We start from the raw sequence: 26,591 nt of genomic DNA on the forward strand, positions 1-26,591 counted from the left end.
ATCTTCTCCCGAATTACCGCACCATGCATTAAGTGATGGATTGGCAAATCCGGCAAAAACAGCATTTTTCTAAAGTCTTAATAAAGTAATTTTTAACATATGGATGATAATTCATCACTCGTGATGTAAGGTACCCCGGGGCAAGTGGGACCTAAAAAAACGCTAGTTTTGCGAAATTGTTAATTCATACTTAGAAAACAGGGTATTTCAGAACATTTACCACGGGTACATCGTTATATGCTTCCGTTGTTGAAGTGTATATGTGTTGGAAGTCATTTATTTAATTTCAAAAAACATTGTTAGTGAAAGAAATAAATTCACCTGTAGGACCCACTTACCCCTTCAAAAGGGGCAAGTGGGACCTATTCTGCTATCGAACGAAACTAATTCAAGGAATATAAATGTTCATATTATTTCTGAGTCGTAGTATTTTCAGATCATGGATGGAGGTTGATTACTTGTCGGACTTGTGTTTTAGCAACAAGAAAGGGATTATAATAAAATGAAAACAAGACATCGTCCGACTTAGTGTTTAATTGTCTCTTGTCTTGCTTTCCAAATGTTCCAAATCTTCCGTACCAAATGTTTTAGGTGGAAAGTATAAGTAAATCTTTCTTCACTATTCGAATTAATATTTCCCTGTTTAGAACACGAACTATTACATAAATCAGTACTTCATAAGAAACGTTTTTATTCAGGAAATGCACAATGTTCGAAATTTGTAATAGAACGAAATTGCCAATTTATGTGTTGTGCACTTTATTTATCTGAGAGTCTGCAAATCTGATGCAAAGTTTAAAAATAACAAAACACAAAACAAAACCTGCTGACCTATTGTAGAATAAATAAATTATTTGTACTGTAAACGGAAAAATATCGCATAGTTACAACCATTGCTCTTTTTCATTCGGGTGATATTTTTTTAAATGTAAAATACACATCTGTTAATGAATTGTACAATACTTTTTAAAAACGAAGCCAACGATATCAAACCGCATCGGATTCAAAGCCATATGGAATATGCATGTCAAAGTTATTTTTGACTAGACTAATACCTAAAAACAGTTAAAATTGTTCTATCGAAAATGTTGTTCAAATATGTCCCACTTGCCCCATGTATGCTAAAACCCAAGGGCAATTAAAAATAGCAAATTTCGGCTTTAATTAATATTTTTAATCGTTTTCAATGTCACACAATCATTTAATTGATCAAACTATTCGCCTTCCACATCAATGAAAAATTGAAAAACGACTATACTGTTGCAAATCCATTGAATCAAAATAAAAGTAATAGGTTTTCCCGGTAGTTTAAAGTCATGATCAAGCAATAGCATTAACATGGTGACTCAATTTGTTTTAATTCCAAATATTTTTGTGTCGGGTGAATTCGTTGATAGCCCTGCTTCATCTTTCTAGAACATTGTTACCATTAAAAATGTTCATCGATTCATCGGCAACCATAGTACCCACTTACCCCGTTTTTTCACTTGCTCCGGGGTACCTTATTGTATTGTCGCATCCACAGATACCCTGCAAAACCAAGAAATTCTAGACTTTTTTGTGCAGTTTTGATAATGTTTTTACTCTTTGCAATGTAGATTTCTTGTTCTGGAAACTGCGTTGCGGTCTCTTTGATGAAAATCTCGTTAGATATCACGATGAACTACGGTTTCGTTAGCTACTCCCGGTACAGATTCGTAGTCCAGATTTTCTCGTAGTCCAGATTCGTAAACAACAAGATGTGAACCAGTCGACTGATTATTGCTACTAGGATTATAAAGAAATTTAGTTCAAAGCGAAAGAATTATCCGATCGTTGATCGTAATTGGTTTTCTCTCATCCAGAAGGCTAACGAAAAAAAGACGAGCTTGGCTAGAGCATCTAGCTCATACGCAGGAGGTCATGGGTTCAATCCCAGGATCGTCCGATACCTCCTACTTTGCATCTGTCTCTATATTTCTCGCTAGAACAGGAAATAGACTTCCATACCGTTTCCATTTTTATCGCATACCTTTAAATTGACTATTCCAATAGTAACTGCTAGAATTGGGAATGAACGGAAAAACTCGTTTCCTATATCCAATTAAAATTCCATCAATAGCTATCTCCTTTCACATTAGCTGGGTAACTCGTTAACCAAGACGAACCTCTGCCCGTCGTCAACCTTCACCCTAAAAATCCAGTAAAATTCCGCTTGAACTCGTGTCAAGTGCAGAGGAATATTCGGCTTGCAGTGGACGAGTGATTGCACCATCATTTCCTTCCCCTTCCCTACATTGACTTGCATTCTGACGTGGCAGGCGTCAGTGTGACCTTACAAATGAGATCACCAGTACTTGTACATTGAAGATGAGTGCTAGTCCGAAGCAAACATCTGTTGGTTCTCTGTGCAATAACAGCTGCTCTGGTCATAATGGAATAGCAACTACGGGCAGTCAATCAAGCTCAAGCTCAGGCTCAACAGAAGGCTAACGAAAAAGTAGACCTATCTAAAGTATCGATATTTCTAGGAAATTAAATAAATATAGTGCTAACACTTACTTTGTGTCAGAAGATCATTATAGATTGGGAGAAATTTATAATCTTACTGTAGGGTTGCTCCAACATGATGAGATGTAACCGAAAGTGTAGAGAGATCTGAGGTTTAAAGTTCGTCAAAAGCTTTTTGTCGTTGGCGATCTTGATCAACGATGGCAGACTGCCCATCATGGTGATTATATTCTTCTCTACGGAAATCAGATTACTCGAACATCTTTCGAGTCGTGGTGTGAACAAAAATGGGAGCGAGGTTCCAAAGTTCCGAGTTTGATACAACTTGACCATGTATGTGCAGCTACCGCAGCGATATCAGCAAAACCTTCGTTTTGTGTTATTTGAAGTAGACCGTAAAAAACTTCAATAAGTTCTATCGTTTGGAAAAATAACATGATCGTGGTCCTGTGCAGTTGCTTGGTATGCTTTGTGATTGAAGCAACGAAGCAGTACAATGATACGAACGAGCGCTGGAAATGACGAACAAATCGAGAAGATTTCGCTTAGATGGATTTCCTTCAGGAATACTTGTGGGACTTCCTCCAAGAATTCCTGTGAAACCTCCTCTAGGAATGGCTGTGGGACATCCTCCATGAATCCCTCCAGGACTTCTTCCAAGAATCCCTTCAAGATTTCCTCCAGAAAACCCTCCGGGACTTCCTCAAGGATCCCTCCAGGACTTCCTCCATTTATTCCTATGGGATTTCCTTCAAGATTCTCTACGGAACTTCTTCAGGGAATTCCTACGGGACTTCCTCCAGAAATTCTTCCGGAACTTCCTCCAGGAATGCATCCGGAGCTTCCTCTAATAATCTTTTCGGGCCGTCCGCCAGGAATCTTCCCGGGACTTCCTCCAGGAATCTCTAGAGGATCCTCTCAAGAAATCCCACCGGGAATTTCTCCAGGAATCCCTGTGGGAATTTCTGCCGAGATTATTCTAAGAATTCCTCCGGAGATTCCTCCACAAGGAATTTCTCCGAAGATTCTTCCAGAAGGGATTTCTGGAAAGTTTCACAGATGGATCTCCGGTGGAATTTCTGGGGGAATTCTTGGATGAATCTCCGGATGAATTATTGAAGGAATCTCCGAAAGAATTCCTGGAGTCTTCGGAACAATTTCTGGAATTCCTGGACGAATTTCTGAATGGAGGATTTGACGAATGGATTCCTGAGAGAATTTTAAACGAGATTGAGAAAGTTATAATACTACTATCTAATTTTTTTCATTTTTTTTACAGGAAGGGCCACTTAAATGCAAAATAAGTGAACGAAATACGACTTATAATATGCTAGCAGTTGCCAACGATGTTTCAGTACTATTGCCATGAAAATCTCAACAATTGAATTCAAATCTTCCATTTCAAAATCACTCCCTCAACTCAGTCCTAGAGTCATTTTTTTTTAAGTTCGGGGTTGCACTAGATTCCGACGTTGAATACATTCTAGACATATGGCATAAATAACATCGGTTTCATGATTTTCACGAAGCAATAAATGGGGGATTGGAGTCAATCCGCTTGTTGCTTCCGTCGCACCAACTGTTCTACATCGCGCACGGCATTTCAATTCTCCCCAAAACGCTTTACGTAAGTCATTGATGGGATAGTGTCCTCAAACTTGGTAAAATGTTCTACGTGCACACAGCTCCGACACAATGTCCGACTCAACTCCTTACCTATGGAACAGACCAACCAACGATCAATCAATCTGATTATGAGGTTTTCTGCTGCGATAGAAATCCGTTAAACAGCCGAAAGTCCACCGGGGGTGGAGTTATGGTAGCAGTTCACTCCGGCCTGAAAGCGACGACTATTGAAAACGCTTCTTAGGCCTGTCTAGAACAAATCTGGATATCCTTAAAATTGGGCGACCGTAAATTGTTTTTGTGCGCGCTGTACATCGCCCCGGATCTAGTTGGAGATAATCACCTTATTGACGCTCACTGTCAGTCCGTCTTCACTATATTAGAAACTGCATCTCCGATTGACGAGATTTGCATCTTGAGTAACTTCAACATGTCTGGCATTCGGTGGATACCTTCGCATAGTGGCTTTCTGTATCCAGACCCCTGGACGCTCGCAATATCATACTGATGTCGCTGGACTCCTTGATAGCTACAGCGTAGCAAAGCTAACCCAGATTAATAACGTAGCGAACGAACGTTGGACCTGTGCTTTGTTTCCATTCAAGATAAAGCACCCTTGATTTCGGTGGCAACTTGTCCTCTTGTAAAACATGTTCCTCATCACCCCCGCTGATAGCCACTTTCGAAAACCTTCAAATACCTCGATATGGAAATGCTAATATCATCTTCCAAACTTAGACGCACATGTTCATGATAGAATTAGAGGCGAAAGTATAGAATTGATAGCTCCGTTAGGATACGGCAGGCATGAAGAATATTTTTATATAAGTAAATTTGAAAGCGAGCAGAGGGCAATATTTGTGATGGCACGTATCGCACGACCTTTCTTCTGCCAAGATCCCGTATGAAGGGGGAGGGAAGAATAGCAGTGTGGAAGCTGATATATCTCCACTGGCAAAAGGAAGGTGGTTTGATATGCTCATATGCCATCGCGTGCGGAAGGATTTTCTTTCGACGAGTACTGTCTCCAAATTTCTAACATGACATCAGCATCTAAACGAATAGGATTTTTATTGCACAGTTCTGATTTCTCATTCTACCCTTGGTGGGGGCATCCATCAATTCCGAAGCAGTCAAGTTGGTTGCGACGAGACGGACGCAATGAGAAAACAGAACTGTGCAATAAAAATCCTATTCGACTAGATGCTGATGTCATATTAGAAATTTGGAGACAGTACTCGTCGATAGAAATTCCTTCCTCACGCGATGGCATATGAGCAAATCAAACCACCTTCCTTTTGCCAGTGGAGATATATCAGCTTCCACACTCCGGAGACGAGCCAGCCTCGGCCTGAAAGTCTCTTTAATAAAGACACAAAAAAAAAAAAAAAAAGCTTCCACACTGATATTCTTCCCTCCCCCTTCTTCGGGAGCTTGGCAGAAGGAAGGTCGTGCGATATGTGCCATCACAAATATTTTGCCCTCCGCTCGCTTTCAAATTGACCTCTATAAAAATATTCTTCATGCCTGCGGTATCCTAACGGAACTATCAATTCTATACTTTCGCCTCTAATTCTATCATGAACATTAGGGTGGCTCATAAAACACTTTTTCAAATTTTTTGATGTGCCGCCCTTTTATTTGGTTTTCTTTGATGCCCTGATGCTCTGGACAGCTCAGCCAATTCGGTCAACGTTTGGGCGGTGCTAAACTCGTTGGAAGTTTATATGGAAAAAACGTATGCAGAAACATAAAAAATCAGTGATTTGCAGTTGGACGGCACAATTTACGATCAAGAACAATGATACTCATTAAGTTCTTGTAGAATTCAATACAGAATGTTATGCTGAAAACCGCGAGAAGATTAGAGTTTATTAGGCAAAGATATTAGCATTTTACTGGAGTGTTGTAGGGGTGAATTTATTTCTTTTCAAAGGTAAAAGAAACGAAATTTGCTCAAACCCCACTTCAGAGAAATGCTAATAACTTAGCCGGGGAAACTCTAATCTTCTCGCGGTTTTCTGCATAACATTCTGTATTAAATTCTTCAAGATCTGAATGAGTATCGTGGCTCTTGATCGTAAATTGCGCCGCTTAACTGCAAATCATTGTTTTTGGATGTTTCTGCATACATTTTTCCATATAAACTTCCAACGAGTTTAGCCCCGCCCAAACGTTGACTGATTTGGCTGAAATTTTGTCCAGAGCATCAGGGCATCAAATAGAACTAAATAAGAGGGCGGCCCATCAAAAAATTGAAAAAAGTTTTTCCCATGTTAATTTGAGCCACTCTAATGAACATGTACGTCTAAGTTTGGAAAATGATATTAGCATTTCCATATCATTGTAAATCGTTTAACTTCACGTAGAAGTAACACACACAAAATCATAATTTAGTGCTTCATATACCTGTTAGCAATGCTCATGCCTATAACTTTTCGAAAGCCGACCACTACTGCAGTATCGCGAACGTGCTTATCAACATTGACTGGTTAACCGTTCTGGACCCCAACAACGTTGAAAGCTCCGCTCGAACTTTCTCGCACATCTTGGCGTATGTAATTGACCGACACGTGCCAAAGAGATCGCAGAAAGGATCGAACCCTCCATGGTTCTAGACTGAACTACGAAAAATGAAGTCTACTAAGAGAGCAGCTTTCAGAATTTTCTTAAAACATCGAACGCTACCTCTAAGAAACCATTATGTGAGGCTTAATCGTGAATACCAACGAGCATGTCGGCAAAGCTTTGCACGGTACCAACGAGATCCTGAGCTCAAATTCAAATCTAAACCAAAATCCTTCTGAAACTACGTCAACGAACAGTGCAAGGAATCCGGGCTTCCATCGACAATGAATTTGAATGGTGAAATCGCCTTAACTACTAAGGAGCAGTTAGCATTAGCATTGAGCAATTCGCACAAATTTGTAGGTGGTACAAGCCAAGACTATTGTACGAGAGTAGCATCACTTTCATCCGTCACCACAGATATTGATTTGGAACTAATCACTATCTCTTAGATGGAAGCAATGCACTCTCCAATAGTCCAGATCTGTCCTGGCTACGTCCTTGCGAATGCTGAGGAAGGGGAAGGATGGTTAGTCGGATACCTACTTAAGAAAGATGCAGAGAACTCTACGGCCTCTCATAGGTGCCACGGGAGGTTTTGGAATTGTTAGTGTGGAAGAAGCGATAGCCACTAGACCACCGAGCTCGTCTAAGGAAGTTTGCCGCCTATTTGCCGAAAAATTCGCGAGCGTTTTCAGTGACGAAAGGATGAGTGACAGCCAAGTCTCTATCGCAGCAGGGAACGTTCCCCTAAACAACCAGTCTTTGGGTGCATTCAACATCGATTATGACATGATCATGAGAGCCGCAAATCAGTTAAAATCGACAAATAATCCCGGACTCGATAGCGTACCGGCCGTCTTCATCAAAAGGCATATCGAGAGTTTGCTCGTTCCACTTCTTTTCTTGTTCAGATCTTCGATCATCAATGGTATTTTCCCCTCCTGCTGGAAGTTTGCACTAATGTTCCCAGTCCACAAAAAGGGAGACAAACGCGATGTGAACAACTATCGAGGGATTACGTCATTGTGTGCCGTCTCGAAGCTGTTCGAACTCGTCATTATGGAACCACTGCTTTCACACTGTAAACCACTTCTTAGTGATGATCAGCATGGATTTACTGTCGGTCGCTCAACTTCCACCAATTTACTGTGCCTCACGTATTACGTCACAAACAGTCTAACAGAACTGGCTCAAACGGATGTTATTTATACTGACCTCTCTGCAGCTTTCGATAAGATTAATTACTCATTTGCCATTGCAAAACTGGACCGATTCGGAGTCAGCGGCAGTGTGCTGAACTGGTTTCATTCATATCTTTCGGACCGCTAACTGACCGTAGCTATTAGGGAATGCACCTCTAAAAGTTTCCATGCACCATCCGGTATACCACAAGGGAGTCATCTAGGACCACTGATCTTCCTGATCTTTTTCAACGATGTACACCTCGTTATCAAATGTCCTCGGTTGTCTTACGCAGATGACCTTAAAATCTTTTTGGAAATACATATTTAGTATCGCCCATTGTCAGCTCTTACAACGTCAACTAGATCGCTTCATGGATTGGTGTTCACTAAACCGAATGGTGGTAAACCCGGCCAAGTGTTCTGTCATAACGTTTTCACGAAGAAAAGCAGCCCATGGTTTGAAACTACAGCCTTCTTGGTACAGAAATAGAGCGAGTGAGCCATGTGAAGGACCTCGGCGTGATCCTAGACTCGCAACTAGTATTCAAGCAACACATTTCATTCATCGTCGACAAAGCATCCAGAACTATGGGATTCATCTTCAGAGTTGCGAAGAATTACACCGACATACATATACTGTTTAAAAGCTCTCCCTGCTCCCTGGTGCGGTCGACTCTAGAGTACTGTTCTGTTGTCTGGAGTCCGTCTTACAACAACAACGGTGCGGAGAGAATCGAATCTGTTCAACGCCGTTTCCTTCGATTCGTGCTTCGTTAGGCGAAACGGATCCAGCCATGGCTGGATCCGTTTCGCCTACCGAGTTACGAAAGCCGATTTCAGTTGATCAACTTGGAGCTACTTCGCTCAAGGAGAGATGTCGACAAAGCCATTATGATCGCCGATACCCTGCAGGGACGAATCGACTGTGGAGCTATGTTGGAACAAATAGACCTGAACGTCCAACCACGCATGCTCCGTAACAGCCATATGTTGAGGCTACCCTTTCGTCGTACAAATTATGGCATGCGTGGAGCTATATGTGGCCTACAGCGTGTCTTCAACAGAGTCACATCACTCTTCGATTTCTACGCCACACGGAGCATGTTACGCCGAAGATTTTCATCGTTCTTCGCAGACATAAACAAACGAAGACAATGACTGCTTGTTCAAATATTTTATACCTATCTTGTATTATCCCTTGACACCATCTTTTAATGTTCACTTTTTTTTCAAATACTCTACATCATTGCGGCCAAATGTAGCCTGTTGATACAACAACAATAAAAATAAAGATAAAGACGTTGATGGTGTTGGTTTGCGTGGGAGTGCCTTCAGACTCGACAATTCGGCGTTTGAATTAAGTCGATAAGTCGTTTAGAAAAGTCCTTTAGAAAATTTGGTATTGATTTATGCTTTAGTATTTTCCCACAATGTACCTCATTCAAAAGAAGCCTTCTGGTGAATTGTATACTCTAAAACATTTATCCAACTACTCACACCGAAAATAAAAAAATAACCCTGAAATTTAAAAACTGCAGTAACTCAACATTGAATAAGAAATTTCAACCAAATACGATGAAAAATCAGCTACCTTTAAACTGTACAGCAATAATTACAAAATGTTAATCAATTTACATCAATTAAAAATATGGTTTTGTGTAGATGGTTCACTACTGGTCTTTTATAGAGCAAATACTCAATTGCATAAATTTAAGGATAAAATTTAATATGAAACGCAAAATTCAAATTCAAATCAAATATAGAAAGATGAAAACCTTATTAAGAAACAGGCCGGAATTCGCAGCAGATTCGGTAAATTGCGTGGAAAACGGTAGGACTTCGAGGCTGCGGCAGCAGTAATGAACGGGGCTTACGGTACATGTGTGCTCGCTGATTGATGTAACAAAAGCTGATGAATATTCTAGCGTGTATTTTGAATGACGATCGTTGATGAGCGTCGAGTGTGCTGTTTCGGAAAGTTATTTCCAGACACCTAAATGGATTGATTATGTTTCCAGCGAAGTGGTATAATACTAACTCCAGTTGAATTTTGTAGGATGTCACTTCGATTGAAATGTATAATCAGTGCATGTAGACACAATGGATGGGATTTTTTTATTTGGGTTTGATTGAAGTATGTATTGTTGTTGGAAATTCAATTGATAAAACTTTCTGACACGAATGTCTGATCAATATGCTCGTATTCAATTACTGTACACCGCTTCACAGCTTTTCAATACGTGATCAAATTATAGCTTTGAATATGGGATGGCTTCGATGTTTTTAAAACAAATCATGGGCATCAAGTTGAATATTTTCGAATAATTGATTTCAAATAGCGTTTGATAATTATATCAAACTCTCCCTTGTTCGACGTTTTGTGACTCGATCTATTCTGATGAACTTTTAACGCGATGTTTTGTTTTCCACAAATTTTTTTGATAGTATTTATTTATTTACTAGCGAAAGAAACTCAGCTTTGCCCGGGTATTTCGAATGTCACATACTGAACTATGTGCGGCACCGCAATCTGATCAATTTCCGTGCGATTGTTTTGTTTTCTTCAATAGCTCACTAAAACTCGTATTCTAATGATTTTTTACCTTTCTCCGTTAAATTCACCAACTGTTTCTATATAAAACGTTGCGGAACCCAATACGAATCGATGAGGAGGAAAATCTTGCATATTGGTCAACCCGTTCGGGAGTTAAATGGTCAGGAAGGATATCTCAACTCATTTTATTTGAATAGATTCGATGATAATAAATAACATAAGACTATTGCCTTTTTAATAGTTGCGTGTGTCCATTGTTGATTATTGTACATTTCCTAATTTTTGATTATAAGCGTGAACATTACCAATAATATGAATGAGCTAAAACCGAGTGGCGAGTCTTACAGTTGAAATGTGATCGACTTAAGAGATAAATGAACCCGTATTTTTTGCCGTTTGCCGTTTGTATTTACTTGATTGTAAGACCATACTGGACAGATCATTAGATATTGTTTTTGATGACGTTGTTTATATCTACTGAATATTTTGCCACAATTTATTTGCTTTGAAGAAGACATAACATAGCGCTATATTGTCTTTAATCCCTGCTGGAAGGGATGACACTTTGTTGCTTGTTTTTTGTCATTTTTCAGAAACAAGAAGCTCTCTTATAATTTGGATAATAGCTTTTTACTTTTTGACATATTTTATTTTTGACCTTCGAAGAGTCGATTAGTAAGGATAAACGTTGTGCCTTTTCTTCTTTTGTTTCTGAAAATAGCACACCATGAGGTATTACCTAAGGCACCGAGAAGGATACAGGAAATGTAATATTTAACCAGATTAAAACTTGTGGTATAAGCTGGCTTTGCTCCAACTCCATAATATAATTCAGACGAAGCCTTGATTCACAGTGGGAGTGGATATGAAAGTGCTTCTGCTATTTCGCCATCGCATGAAGGAGAGCAACTTTCATTAGCACAAAATTTGCTTACATCCCTTAACAACTATAGTTCGGAGAGTACATAATTCATCACGTTAGTCCGTCCAGTAACTATGCTGCGATAGGGTCTCGGTTGTATTATCAATACCTTACACTTATTTTGATCGCATTAAAGTAGAATGTAGTAACGCGAGAGATTCAGACTCAATTTGTAAGAAAATAAATATCACAAAAACAATAAACAACACAATTACAAATTATGGCATGAATAGTTCAGAAATCGGACCATTCACCCCTGATAGAGTTTGTTGTAACATTGCAGCAAATTTGGCCTGTGAAACATAGAAAGATAGTATAAATTTAGAGGACCATGTACTACGTATTCCATGAATATCGTACCTCTCCATCCTTTTGTTGTTTATGGCAGTCAACCCGCACAACAGTCGGTGAATGTTGTTCAGCATCAAATGAATAATGCAGATCCATTTGTACATTGAAGCGTGTCAAAATGCGAATCCTACTACAAAAACCCTTTTCACTCCAACCCACTTTCTAATCTGCATATTGTTTCGGAGGATGTGACGTTGATCATTTGTCAAAGCTCCAAGAAGTGCTGGTGTTTGTCGTCCGGAAAGCGAAAAATAAATCTATAACCCTTTATTTCAAATTATCGCCTTGCTCGAGATGTTGCGTTCATTACGATGGAACACCCAAAAAATGGAACCCTGAAATTGTCACACGTATTCAGATTGAATTATTTTATGCGCTAGTTGGCATCATCTCCTTTCGGAAGAATATGGAAACAAAATTAATGCATTTCAATTTTTATATCCAACAGGACGAACGCTTCAACCGGGAAATCGATGTACAAACTGGCTACCGTACGAAAGCGCTTCTTTGTATGCCTATCAAGGACGGTTCCGGAGATGTGGTCGGGGTGGCTCAGGTTATCAACAAGCATGGAGACCAGTGCTTTACTGTTGCTGACGAAAAGGTAGGTTTCCTAATCAAATGTAGTATCCGTGTTTGTTAAAAATCCCGCACTGTTTCAATTTGCTTTGAGTGTTTTTTGTTCTTTATTAGATTATGCTCGAGAATGTATCGAAAATAAACTGCTTTCACCATATCAAATTTACTTTATCTTACGCAGTAAAAAGAATACAGCACCAAAACCAATTTATCTATTTTAAGTGGCTTTTATGCGTCAGTGATGGAAAAATTTGTGGAAATGAAGTTAATGGCAGCACTCAGCCTACAGCATTATGAAACACAAGCTTCCCTTAATGGTATCAGGTTGCAGGAGCAAAGCTTTTCATGCCAATCTATTTTGTCAATTTCCTCTAATTCCCAGGTTTTTGCATCCTATCTGCAGTTCTGCGGCATCGGGCTGCGGAACGCTCAACTGTACGAAAAATCCCAACTAGAGGTGAAGCGGAACCAGGTGCTGCTCGATCTGGCGAGGATGATTTTCGAGGAGCAGAGCACAATCGAGCATATGGTGTTCCGGATACTGACCCACATGCAGAGCTTAATACAATGCCAAAGAGTTCAAGTGAGTAAATGCGAGGGTGTGAGGGTTTGGGTTAATTTTCGGTAGGGTCAGGAGTTGTCGAATATTGTGGAATAGAGACGAAGAGATAGAGGTTTCATTATATTTGTTTCTCCTCGAATGAGGCCCGAAAATAAGTTTCGCTTAAAAATGATGTTTATTTTATTTTTTTTTTTATGTGTTATAGCGGACAACTAATGTAGTGTTTTGCACTATTGATATAAATAGAAACATAATGGATAAAAAAAGGTAATTTTTAGTGTTGGGTTTTTGAAATTATTGAAATGTTTTGGGACATTTTTAGCTTGATTTCATTGTACGTGAAATTTCTAATGCGAAAAGTGTACAGTATTTTATCCTAGTGTTATCTTTACCGGTTTTAGGATGAAATATGAAGAACATTTTTTAATTTTGGTCGTCTTTGAATGTTTTTCGAGCCTATCCAATATACACATATTCATCTGATAGTGTAGATTGTTTTTGACTGAAATATTAATAAGTGGTATTCCATTTTATTGGTATAGTCAGTGCCGTAGCATGTGGTGGGCCGGTTTGGCCCCGCCAAGGGCGCCAGGCCTTAGGGGAGGCGCCGAAATTCTGAATTACGCTATGGAATATAATGACAATTATCATTCTCAAATTCACTGGTTCAAAGTGATTTAGATTCAAGCGGGGATTTATCAGACAATTCCCTCGTGGACTACATTCCTAATCAACCGTTTGACCGTTTGGTTTTCGGAAGGCCCTTTTTCGTCAATAACTGATAAAGGTATCAAAACGTCTGCTCAAGAAGCATGTTCTCCTTAATTTGGGAGATTTGTGTCATCTGATTTGTGCCTCTACTGTTTTTTCCATCGGAAAAGGAAGTGAAAAATAGAAAGGAGCAGGAAATGCAAATGGAAAGAAGATGCGGTAGATGAGGAGTTCAATATGCCAAAGACGAAACACAGAGTAGACTGTGAAAAACGCGTGCCTTAAATCTATATAGCCTATATAGGGAAACTGTCCCGATTTCCATCTAACTGAACATATATTAATCTCATCGCTTTATTTTTGATGGGCTGAACATCGGAGCCATGAGATAAAGTCTAGGAGCAGTTACCCTTCATAGTTTTCAAATCATAGATACAGGCCGGACTCGATTATCCAGAGGCTCGGAGTTTCCGGAGGCTCGATTATCCGGGGCGCGATTAACCGGAGAAAATGGCTCGATTATCCGGAGTAATATGTTTACCCAGCTTACAAAAATAGAAATATTATTTTTGTGTATCCGTAACGTATCTGTACTGTTCACAAATTACGTAACGATTTAGGGGAAATAAGGGAGTCAGACCAATCAAAATTATCAAATTCAGCGTTACGGATTTTGTGAAAGACCCTAAGGGAACGGAAATCAAGAATATTCATAATTGGCCATTTTATGAATTTAAATTCAAAGCACCGATATTTTTTAAGCATTCGTATGTTCATTCTGAGTACAGCGTTGACATTGTGAATTATGCCACCAAATGGTCCTTCGGAATATCCGGAATGGATTCATTCACAAATAACGTAACGCTAAATTTAAAGATTTTAGACTTCTATTCTCCCCGTCGTAACGCTTTTTATATGGAAGGTTTTATTGGTTTGTATAAATCGTGAAGCACGGCCTGATCCTCTCCCTCTCCTTCCAGCATTACGTAATTTATGAACAGCCTCAATATGTACAGGGTGTTCAATAAGTTCGAATACACTTTCAAAAAATGTTTTAAAATTTAGATTAAATTATTTCTATTCCCAGATGCATTTCATTGGAAGCATTGTTTATAAGGAACGTTTGTAACATTTCCTTTGGAATGACCTCTATTTTGTACTTCTTCATGAGCTTTAAACGTTTCTAAAACCCATCGCACGCGGCACGCACGATCTGCATGGGCATTTCGTCCCAGATTTTGTGAATTATGTCTTGAACTGGTCCAAGTTACTTACCTTGTATTCGTACAGCTTTAACATAATAAAGGACCAAACAAAAAAGTTAATGTTAATGTTTTGTCCAAAAAGTCGATGAAATTGTCCCCATATTAGGCTAAAATCGCAATTTCCGTGTATAAAGGGTTATCGTCCTATTGGAACACGTAGGGCTCAACTCCGTCTAAGCACCGGGCCACTGGGGGCATCAATCGTCCCCAAAACCTCAGTTTTGTACTACGCCGCAATGATTTTGACATTCAAAAACGGCTATTTATGATGCCCCAATCCATTTTCAACGCGCGTGATAAACAAACAACAAGTGACAGAATGTCAACACCACACACATCCGATAGCGTATATATACCGCTAACGCTGACACCAATGGTAGTCACGGAATGGTAGTCCGAAGCACCTTCTTTCCCGCAAAAATATCCACAAGGCCACATGGAGATCACCTAACCAAGAAACGGAAAACCAAATCGACCACGTTCTAATCGACGGTAAATTCTTCTCCGACATCACGAACGTCCGCACTTACCGCAGTGCGAATATTGAATCCGACCACTACCTCGTTGCAGTATGCCTGCGCTCAAAACTCTCGACGGTGTACAACACGCGTCGAAGTCGGACGCCGCGGCTTAACATTGGGCGGCTACAAGATGGTAGACTAGCCCAAGAATACGCGCAGCAGCTGGAAGTGGCACTTCCAACGGAAGAGCAGCTAGGCGCAGCGTCTCTTGAAGATGGCTGGAGAGATATTCGATCCGCCATTGGTAGCACCGCAACCGCTGCACTTGGCACGGTGCCCCGGATCAGAGAAACGACTGGTATGACGGCGAATGTGAGCAGTTAGTGGAAGAGAAGAATGCAGCATGGGCGAGATTGCTGCAACACCGCACGAGGGCGAACGAGGCACGATATAAACAGGCGCGGAACAGACAAAACTCGATTTTCCGGAGGAAAAAGCGCCAGCAGGAAGATCGAGACCGTGAAGAAACGGAGCAACTGTACCGCGCTAATAACACACGAAAGTTCTATGAGAAGTTGAACCGTTCACGTAAGGGCCACGTGCCACAGCCTGATATGTGTAAGGACATAAACGGGAACCTTCTTACGAACGAGCGTGAGGTGATTCAAAGGTGGCGGCAGCACTACGAAGAACACCTGAATGGCGATGTGGCAGACGAAGATGGCGGTATGGTGATGGACCTGGGAGAACGCGCGCAGGACATAATTCTACCGGCTCCGGATCTCCAGGAAATCCAGGAGGAGATTGGCCGGCTGAAGAACAACAAAGCCCCTGGAGTTGACCAACTACCAGGAGAGCTTTTTAAACACGGTGGTGAGGCACTGGCTAGAGCGCTGCACTGGGTCATTACCAAGATTTGGGAGGAGGAAGTTTTGCCGCAGGAGTGGATGGAAGGTGTCGTGTGTCCCATCTACAAAAAGGGCGATAAGCTGGATTGTAGCAACTACCGCGCAATCACATTGCTGAACGCCGCCTACAAGGTACTCTCCCAAATTTTATGCCGTCGACTAGCACCAACTGCAAGGGAGTTCGTGGGGCAGTACCAGGCGGGTTTTATGGGCGAACGCTCCACCACGGACCAGGTGTTCGCCATTCGCCAAGTACTGCAGAAATGCCGCGAATACAACGTGCCCACACATCATCTATTCATCGACTTCAAAGCCGCATATGATACAATCGATCGGGACCAGCTATGGCAGCTAATGCACGAACACGGTTTTCCGGATAAACTGACACGGTTGATCAAAGCGACGATGGATCGAGTGATGTGCGTAGTTCGAGTTTCAGGGGCATTCTCGAGTCCCTTCGAAACCCGCAGAGGTTACGGCAAGGTGATGGTCTTTCGTGTTTGCTATTCAACATCGCTTTGGAAGGGGTAATACGAAGAGCAGGGATTAACACGAGTGGTACAATTTTCAATAAGTCCGTCCAGCTATTTGGTTTCGCCGACGACATAGATATTATGGCACGTAACTTTGAGAAGATGGAGGAAGCCTACATCAGACTGAAGAGGGAAGCTAAGCGGATCGGACTAGTCATCAACACGTCGAAGACGAAGTACATGATAGGAAGAGGTTCAAGAGAAGACAATGTGAGCCACCCACCGCGAGTTTGCATCGGTGGTGACGAAATCGAGGTGGTAGAAGAATTTGTGTACTTGGGCTCACTGGTGACTGCCGAAAATGACACCAGCAGAGAAATTCGGAGACGCATAGTGGCTGGAAATCGTACGTACTTTGGACTCCACAAGACGCTCCGATCGAATAGAGTTCGCCGCCGTACCAAACTGACAATCTACAAAACGCTCATTAGACCGGTAGTCCTCTACGGACACGAGACCTGGACGATGCACGTGGAGGACCAACGCGCACTTGGAGTTTTCGAAAGGAAAGTGCTGCGTACCATCTATGGTGGGGTGCAGATGGCGGACGGTACGTGGAGGAGGCGAATGAACCACGAATTGCATCAGCTGTTGGGAGAACCATCCATCGTTCACACCGCGAAAATCGGACGACTGCGATGGGGCGGGCACGTAGCCAGAATGTCGGACAGTAACCCGGTGAAAATGGTTCTCGACAACGATCCGACGGGTACAAGAAGGCGAGGTGCGCAGCGGGCAAGGTGGATCGATCAGGTGGAAGATGACTTGCGGACCCTCCGTAGACTGCGTGGTTGGCGACGTGTAGCCATGGACCGAGCCGAATGGAGAAGACTCTTATATACCGCACAGGCCACTTCGGCCTTAGTCTGATTAAATAATAAATAACGCTGACACCAATACATGACACAATACTATTACAGAATATGTACATTGGGCTTACAAACACTATGATCAAACATTTGTATTCAAACTTATTGAACACCCTGTATATGAAAAAAATAATATTTCACCAACGGTGGTCCATGAACGGATTAAACACCAGTTCTTTATTCATAGTGACAACAAATGGCGCTGAAAAATCCTTGTGTTTAGAGAACATCCGTAAATTACGTAACGCTTAGAAAGGGGAGGGGGTTTCCTGAAGTGTGACAATCCATACAAACTTTTTAGTTATCTCATACAAAAAGTGTGACATAGGGGGGAAGGGGATTGAAAATGGCCATTTTGCGTTACGTAATTAATGGATCTTCCCTAATGATGAAACGAATATTTTCATTTTCAAAAGAATCACTCGGTGGCCAAGGTGATCCATACACAATGTCGGGCAATAACCCGGTGAAAATGGTTCCTGATAGGGATCCGCAGGGGACAAGAAGGCGAGGTGCGCATAGAGCAAAATGGATCAATTTGAGGTCCTTCCATGGACGACAAAGTTGGCGACCTGCAACCACAGACCGATCTGAATGTAGATTAATTTTATGTATTGCAGAGGCTTTAGTTTGAATAAATCAAATTAAATAAATTCCGATGTTAGAATGTCAAATGGTGCTATGCGATGAAATTCATTATTTTTTGTTTTATTTCATGGATGTTCCGGAATTTTCGGAAGGTCACGACATGTATAAGCCGTATCAAGTGCATCTGAAAAATCTTGGTGCTGAACGATAAAATTAGAAGTTTTCATTTTTTGCGATCTTCCAGATTTCCTGCAGGACCACAGAGGTGTGCGCCGTCACCGCCGAAAGTTTATGGCAATCCCAGAGGATTTCTCGTGAAAAAAACTATTTTTATTGAAAATTCTATACAATTTTTCAATGAAAAATCGTAAAAGCATTTCGTAAAACTAAGATCTTTCATTGGAAATTCTAAAGAATTTCCTTCGATATCTCGAAAATTCTACCGCTGAAATTCTGAGTAAATTTACATAAAAATTTGGAACATCTTTTTGTAGAATTTAAAAGAAAGGAAGACAGGATCACCGTCTTTGACCAGAGGTCGCACAGACTGAATACTTAACACTTAGCATTAGACATCGGACATAACATTCACACAGCACCCAGTGAAGCAGCGGAACGTTTTCCGCTTAACGAAATGTTTTCTCCTTACTAGGGCAGGAATCAAACTCACACTCCATGGCTTGCAAATACGCTTAGACGACTGACGCCTCTAACCACACGGCCACGAAGCCCACCAGGTGCAAATTCCAGAAATTTCCCGGGTAAATTATAGAGAATTTCCTTTGGGAATCTCAAAGAATTACCTGCGGAAGTTTCCAAGGATTTCCTGTTGAAGTCCACAGAATTTCAAAGTTGAAATCAAATGTTTTGACGGAAGGGCCGTTTGTTGTTTGGCCGAATATGTCATTAATCTGGAACTCGACTGGCATATTTCCGAAATAGACATATGGCTGATAATGTCGTTCGGCCGAACAGGTCATTTGGCTGAAAAGTCGTTTAATCGAAAAGGTCATTTAGCCAAAAAGGCCTAGATGGTCGTTTGGCATAAAAGGGCCATTTGGCCGAAAGTGTTGTTTCCCCGAGCTGCCGAAACCAATCGTTCGACCAAAAATGCTGCTTGACCGGACGGAGGTGACATAAGGTCGAACACGGTTTAGCCAAAAATGCCATTTTGCTTAAAGCGACGTACGGGTGAAGATCATACGGCCGAACTGATAATTTGGTCGAAAAAGACGCATGCCCGGTGGCATAGGCAAACTTATAAACAATTTCCCGTGAACATTTCAAAGAAATTCAGGTAAAAACTTTAGAGCATTTCCTGTTGAAAATTCTAAAAGCTTGGAAGAATCTCCTGGGACATTTCATTAGATTTTTCCGGCGAAATAAAAAGATTCTCCCGTTAATGTCTTAAAAATGTACCGAAAAAAAATACGCTACGACGGTAATGAATAAATCGCCAAGCCTTCGCCGACCAAAATTATGACAAAGATTATATAGATTTTATATAACTAGAATAAAGATTATTTGAGCAAAAGATAAATTTTCAGCGACAACAAAAAACGGCTCAATTATCCGGAGGGTTCGATTATCCGGAGTGAAATTTTTTTTCCACACTCCGGATAATCGAGTCCGGCCTATACTCGGAAATAGTGATAAAGAGTTTGTGCCAAATTCACTCCAATGTTAAGTATTACGAAGAGAGAGGTCGACTGGAAGATTTGTTCTGTTTTTTTTTTTTTTGGCTTTCTCAGTCTTATGTATTCAAAACGATGTGTTTCGTTTTGCCCGACGTTTCGGCCTTTTATTTTGGCCTTCTTCAAGGGTGAACTAAAAAGGACGTGAACATGGAAAAGTGCATAACATGATACATAAAACATATTAAAAAATGACCTACACTGTCTACCGTTTTTTCGTTTTTTGGTTTGCCGTTTTTCATGTAGGGAGGGCTTCTAGTAATTCTAAAAAAACACATGGAAACATAGTTAATCTTAAACATCATAAACATTACACTTTGGCTTACAATTTAAACATTTAGTTTGGACGATTAAGGACTTTGGAAACACTGCTATTTTAGAAGACTTGCACTACACAAATAGACTGGACTAGTCAATGTTCAACGGTTCATTTGAAGATGGCGGTAGTTGCTATAAAAATTCGGTTATTGAATGTTGCAATTGACTTCTGTTTTCTACAGTGGTGTGGTTATCCGATTTCTCTCTGCGAGAGGAAGTCGTTTTAATGGTGTGCAATATACCTGCATAGGTTATATTGAGACCAGGGATATAGCGTAGCTGTCAACCCCATACAGATGCATCGTAGTTAACATGAATTTGACATTTTTGGAAATTTTGACAGTTTTGGGCATTCTGACATTTTCGGTTTGTGTACGCTTAATTCAGTTGATCTTTTTCCATGAGTTACAACGGGGTTAACTCCTGTAAACGACTCGTTATTTTTTGGCGTGTACATGAGTACACTACACGACTCAGAGGAATAAATCATTTTCAAGTCATAAATCTGTGTAAGTCAACGAATAAAAGAGTAAACATATTTAGGTATGTATATTAGTGCAAGTCTTCGAAAACAGCAGTGTTTCCAAAGTCCTTAATCGTCCAAACTACATGTTTAAATTGTACGCCAAAGTGTAATGTTTATGATGTTTAAGATTAACTATGTTTCCATGTGTTTTTTTAGAATTACTAGAAGCCCTCCCTACATGAAAAACGGCAAACCAAAAAACGGTAGACATTGTAGGTCATTTTTAATATGTATTATGTATCATGTTATGCACTTTTCCATGTTCATGTCCTTTTTAGTTCATCCTTGAAAAGGCCAAAATAAACGGCCGAAACGTCGGGCAAAACAAAACACATCATTTTGAATACATAAGACTGAGAAAGCCAAAAAAACCAGTTAAGTATTTTACAATGTTATGAAAACTCATATGTGAATATGTACGTTATGTGGAAGATATTGATTTGAAAAATGTATTGGAGGTAACCACTTTCCCTTCGATGGGACTCGAACCCATGACCCTACAGTACGCTAGACTGGTGCTTTAACCAACTAAGCTACGAAGGACCTCCGTCGGCCTTCGCAACCTAGTGGCTACTGAACGAGCTCGAGATTCCCAAATTGGACGCATAGTCAAATCACTCGCAATCCATTTATCAAGCCGATACTTCCACATGTGTATTGTACACGTCCACATTAGAGGAGCGTGAGTATTTAGAATGTCTGGCGGCTATACACATTCTTCATCAGCAACGGTACTGATCAAGTGAGGTTGTGTAAGCTATTTGCCAGTCGGTCGTCAAGCTCAGACCCGACCGCATTGCGTGGCAAGAGCACGCAACTCAAGTTCAGTTCAATCAAAGGTAATTGCCTATTTCCGGGGATTAAACCACCCGACTTGGACGTTAATTTACAATGTTATGAAAACTCATATGTGAATATGTACGTTATGTGGAAGATATTGATTTGAAAATGTATTGAGGTAACCACTTTCCCTTCGATGGGACTCGAACCCATGACCCTACAGTACGCTAGACTGGTGCTTTAACCAACTAAGCTACGAAGGACCTCCGTCGGCCTTCGCAACCTAGTGGCTACTGAACGAGCTCGAGATTCCCAAATTGGACGCATAGTCAAATCACTCGCAATCCATTTATCAAGCCGATACTTCCACATGTGTATTGTACACGTCCACATTAGAGGAGCGTGAGTATTTAGAATGTCTGGCGGCTATGTGGCCGTATCGGCTTGATAAATGGATTGGAAGTATCGGCTTGATAAATGGATTGCGAGTGATTTGACTATGCGTCCAATTTGGGAATCTCGAGCTCGTTCAGTAGCCACTAGGTTGCGAAGGCCGACGGAGGTCCTTCGTAGCTTAGTTGGTTAAAGCACCAGTCTAGCGTACTGTAGGGTCATGGGTTCGAGTCCCATCGAAGGGAAAGTGGTTACCTCCAATACATTTTTCAAATCAATATCTTCCACATAACGTACATATTCACACATGAGTTTTCATAACATTGTAAATTAACGTCCAAGTCGGGTGGTTTAATCCCCGGAAATAGGCAATTACCTTTGATTGAACTGAACTTGAGTTGCGTGCTCTTGCCTACGCAATGCGGTCGGGTCTGAGCTTGACGACCGACTGGCAAATAGCTTACACAACCTCACTTGATCAGTACCGTTGCTGATGAAGAATGTGTATAGCCGCCAGACATTCTAAATACTCACGCTCCTCTAATGTGGACGTGTACAATACACATGTGGAAGTATCGGCTTGATAAATGGATTGCGAGTGATTTGACTATGCGTCCAATTTGGGAATCTCGAGCTCGTTCAGTAGCCACTAGGTTGCGAAGGCCGACGGAGGTCCTTCGTAGCTTAGTTGGTTAAAGCACCAGTCTAGCGTACTGTAGGGTCATGGGTTCGAGTCCCATCGAAGGGAAAGTGGTTACCTCCAATACATTTTTCAAATCAATATCTTCCACATAACGTACATATTCACATATGAGTTTTCATAACATTGTAAATTAACGTCCAAGTCGGGTGGTTTAATCCCCGGAAATAGGCAATTACCTTTGATTGAACTGAACTTGAGTTGCGTGCTCTTGCCTACGCAATGCGGTCGGGTCTGAGCTTGACGACCGACTGGCAAATAGCTTACAACCTCACTTGATCAGTACCGTTGCTGATGAAGAATGTGTATAGCCGCCAGACATTCTAAATACTCACGCTCCTCTAATGTGGACGTGTACAATACACATGTGGAAGTATCGGCTTGATAAATGGATTGCGAGTGATTTGACTATGCGTCCAATTTGGGAATCTCGAGCTCGTTCAGTAGCCACTAGGTTGCGAAGGCCGACGGAGGTCCTTCGTAGCTTAGTTGGTTAAAGCACCAGTCTAGCGTACTGTAGGGTCATGGGTTCGAGTCCCATCGAAGGGAAAGTGGTTACCTCAATACATTTTTCAAATCAATAACTTCCACATAACGTACATAATCACATATGAGTTTTCATAACATTGTAAATTAACGTCCAAGTCGGGTGGTTTAATCCTGAAATAGGCAATTACCTTTGATTGAACTGAACTTGAGTTGCGTGCTCTTGCCTACGCAATGCGGTCGGGTCTGAGCTTGACGACCGACTGGCAAATAGCTTACACAACCTCACTTGATCAGTACCGTTGCTGATGAAGAATGTGTATAGCCGCCAGACATTCTAAATACTCACGCTCCTCTAATGTGGACGTGTACAATACACATGTGGAAGTATCGGCTTGATAAATGGATTGCGAGTGATTTGACTATGCGTCCAATTTGGGAATCTCGAGCTCGTTCAGTAGCCACTAGGTTGCGAAGGCCGACGGAGGTCCTTCGTAGCTTAGTTGGTTAAAGCACCAGTCTAGCGTACTGTAGGGTCATGGGTTCGAGTCCCATCGAAGGGAAAGTGGTTACCTCCAATACATTTTTCAAATCAATATCTTCCACATAACGTACATATTCACATATGAGTTTTCATAACATTGTAAATTAACGTCCAAGTCGGGTGGTTTAATCCCCGGAAATAGGCAATTACCTTTGATTGAACTCAGTTAAGTATTATCAAGTTAGATAGGGGCCCTCCTTGGCCGTGCGGTAAGACGCGCGGCTACAAAACAAGACCATGCTGAGGGTGGCTGGGTTCGATTCCCGGTGCCGGTCTAGGCAATTTTCGGATTGGAAATTGTCTCGACTTCCCTGGGCATAAAAGTATCATCGTGCTAGCCTCATGATATACGAATGCAAAAATGGTAACCTGGCTTATAAACCTCGCAGTTAATAACTGTGGAAGTGCTTAATGAACACTAAGCTGCGAGGCGGCTCTGTCCCAGTGCGGGGATGTAATGCCAATAGAAAGAAGAAGAAGAAGTTAGATATTTAGTTGAAATTGACTTCTACAGTAGTTCTTTTAAACCACTATGCACTAGTTCTACGATCTAGTTTATTAATTTTTTTTTGCGTAGGTTTATTTGATCTTTCAGAAATTTGTTGAAATTTCTAGAAAAGGGATTTCTAGAAATGTTCCGACCTTTTAATAATCCCTACTCCCTCCCTATTGTAGCATATGCCGGTTATGGAGGCTCAAGGGATTCATAAAGCATAAATTCATCGTCCACAGCCCAAAAAAATTTTATTCTCTCTCTGCTCTTATGGAAATCTTTGTTTTGAATATGCAAGAGAGTAAGGGGCACCCAATAAAGGTTTCACCAAGAGCGCTGGGAGTCCACGCTACGGCTCTGGTTATAGTCATTTTGATGATAGAAGATACTAAAAGAAATTCAAGTTCATACTATTGAATCTATCATTTTAGTACCAGGAAACAGAGCTTAACTTGATTGATTGTACACCTTATAGTTGCTAGTCGTGATTGGCCGAGAAACGACAAATATACGCAGCTTACCAATTGAATAGCCTTCTAAAGATTAGAAAACTATTCTCACTGTACATGGAGTTTCATTAATTCACGATTTCAAGCTATGTCCATTTAGAATCCGGAATCATTTATTGTATTGCAGCGGCACGGAAAGTGACCACTGTAAGAATTCTTTTACAGTGGTTTGTCTACCCACTTGATATCCCTTGCCAAAATCATCTGTTTTTTGCAAGTTTTTCCAAAAAGCAAACTTAAACTTTGCAGGAACTACTCCTCGTACCGTCACCATGTAGAATTTTTGGCTAGGAAGCTGTCCGAAATCCATTTTGACGTGGAGGCTTAATGATGCTAACCACGTCCTCCTAGTCAATTTAGGATTAGAAGAGGAAAATTAGTTCAACACTCATTGCCACAAGAGACCTAGAAATCCTCTGTATCTCTAAGTAAGAGCGCCCCGGGAAAGAGATTTTTTGTAGATGAGAAGGTAATCCAAGACGCCTTGATAAACGACTGGATCATTACTTTGTTTCAAGTTATGCCGAAGTTCATAATTTACTCACTCGCACAAAGCAGAACCAAACACTTCCTCGGTCGCACGATTCTTCTGTGTCAAACCAAATACGAGCAAATACGCACACGTTGTACTTTCAAAATCATTTAAGTACCAAAAATCGAATCTATGACAAAAGATCGATCAAGAACAAATTGATTACATGTAGGGTATATTCCAAAGGAATTAAAATCATTGAAAAATGACCAATTTTCAAAGAAGGATTAATTACTATGGAACAATATCATTGATTGTTGAATTAAGAAATTAATAAAACTTGTATTCTACGAGATGATTCTCTCGGTTTCAGATTCCTGTCTATTTCGACCTTTTGTTCTTTTCGACGTTTTGTCCTTTCGACCTTTTGTCCGCGTTTGATCTACGTTGGAGTTCGTTAAGAATCTTACACCCAACAAACAAATCTGACAATTATTGTATAAAATCTGGGCATATACAATTCTGTAAGCTTTTTATACAGATATTGTATTGAAATAATACAAATCTGTATTATTTTAATACAACATTTGTATTAAAATCTTCCGAAATTGTATATGCCCAATTATTATACAGTTTCTGTAAGGTTCTTATGCAGAACTGTATTAAAATCTGCCATCCGCTGGTTGGGGGTAATCATAAGCCAACACTGAATAAATAAAGAGAAAAAACACCCCAAGTAACCAATAAGCACTCCAATTCGCCAAACCGGGCATATAGTGCTACTTCAATGCTTATAAGTTTTTAAATAGCCATATATTGGCCTTATATGGCGATTTGGCGAATTGGAGTGCTTATTGTGCTTATTGGTTACTTGGGACTTTTAATAAATGAAAACGAGGGCTCTTGCTAATCGCGTTTGTTGCGGTCGACGATCTTGACATCAGGAGGGAACTACATAAGGTTCCATAATTACGGGCCCAGTATTGAACCTAGCGGAACTTCGCAGGTAGCTTCTCTGACCGGCATCGGTCTCGTATAATAGAACACGGTGACACTAACACCGCCAAGCGTTAAGGTCTCCCGCTATGACGAACGGTTTCCGACACACTAGGTTGGACGATAGCCTGTCGATCATCTGGTTGAACTGTTCTAATGGCCCATTTTGGTGAGGCATAGCAGCTACAGTAGAACAAACCATTGATCTTAGCTATTGCCACACCATCAGCGGAGGAGTGTACCACCTCTTGAATCGGGTATCGTCCCGTCTTGCAAATAGCCGCCACCCAAACTCCGTTATCGACAGGGACGTTGCACGGGTCGGACAGGTGGGCTACATCGGTCCTCGACTCCGAGGCCACAGCAGCTGCTGGACAGATGCACAGTAGTTAAGATTCAGCTGTGTTACTAACTTGCAAAGATCATAACGTGGTTAAAGGCTTTCCTGACGCAGATCAGACACTTTGGTGCCTTATCGAATTCCTGCGCATTGTGCCATTCCTCAC

General features: G+C 41.0%; 1 protein-coding gene across 14 annotated transcripts in view; it reads left to right on the plus strand.

The window, feature by feature from the left end:
• The window catches only part of LOC134212544 (dual 3',5'-cyclic-AMP and -GMP phosphodiesterase 11-like), a 390,689-nt gene that overhangs the window by 356,655 nt on the left and 7,443 nt on the right, over positions 1 to 26,591 (plus strand). For all 14 annotated transcript variants that reach the window (XM_062690522.1, XM_062690518.1, XM_062690523.1 and 11 more), the window contains 2 exons: positions 12,147 to 12,302; positions 12,660 to 12,860. In XM_062690522.1, the coding sequence (XP_062546506.1) occupies positions 12,147 to 12,302; positions 12,660 to 12,860 (357 nt within the window). The remainder of the gene's footprint in view (positions 1 to 12,146; positions 12,303 to 12,659; positions 12,861 to 26,591) is intronic.

Source organism: Armigeres subalbatus, chromosome 2, assembly GCF_024139115.2.
Source record: "Armigeres subalbatus isolate Guangzhou_Male chromosome 2, GZ_Asu_2, whole genome shotgun sequence".
NCBI classification, from domain to species: Eukaryota; Metazoa; Arthropoda; class Insecta; order Diptera; family Culicidae; genus Armigeres; species Armigeres subalbatus.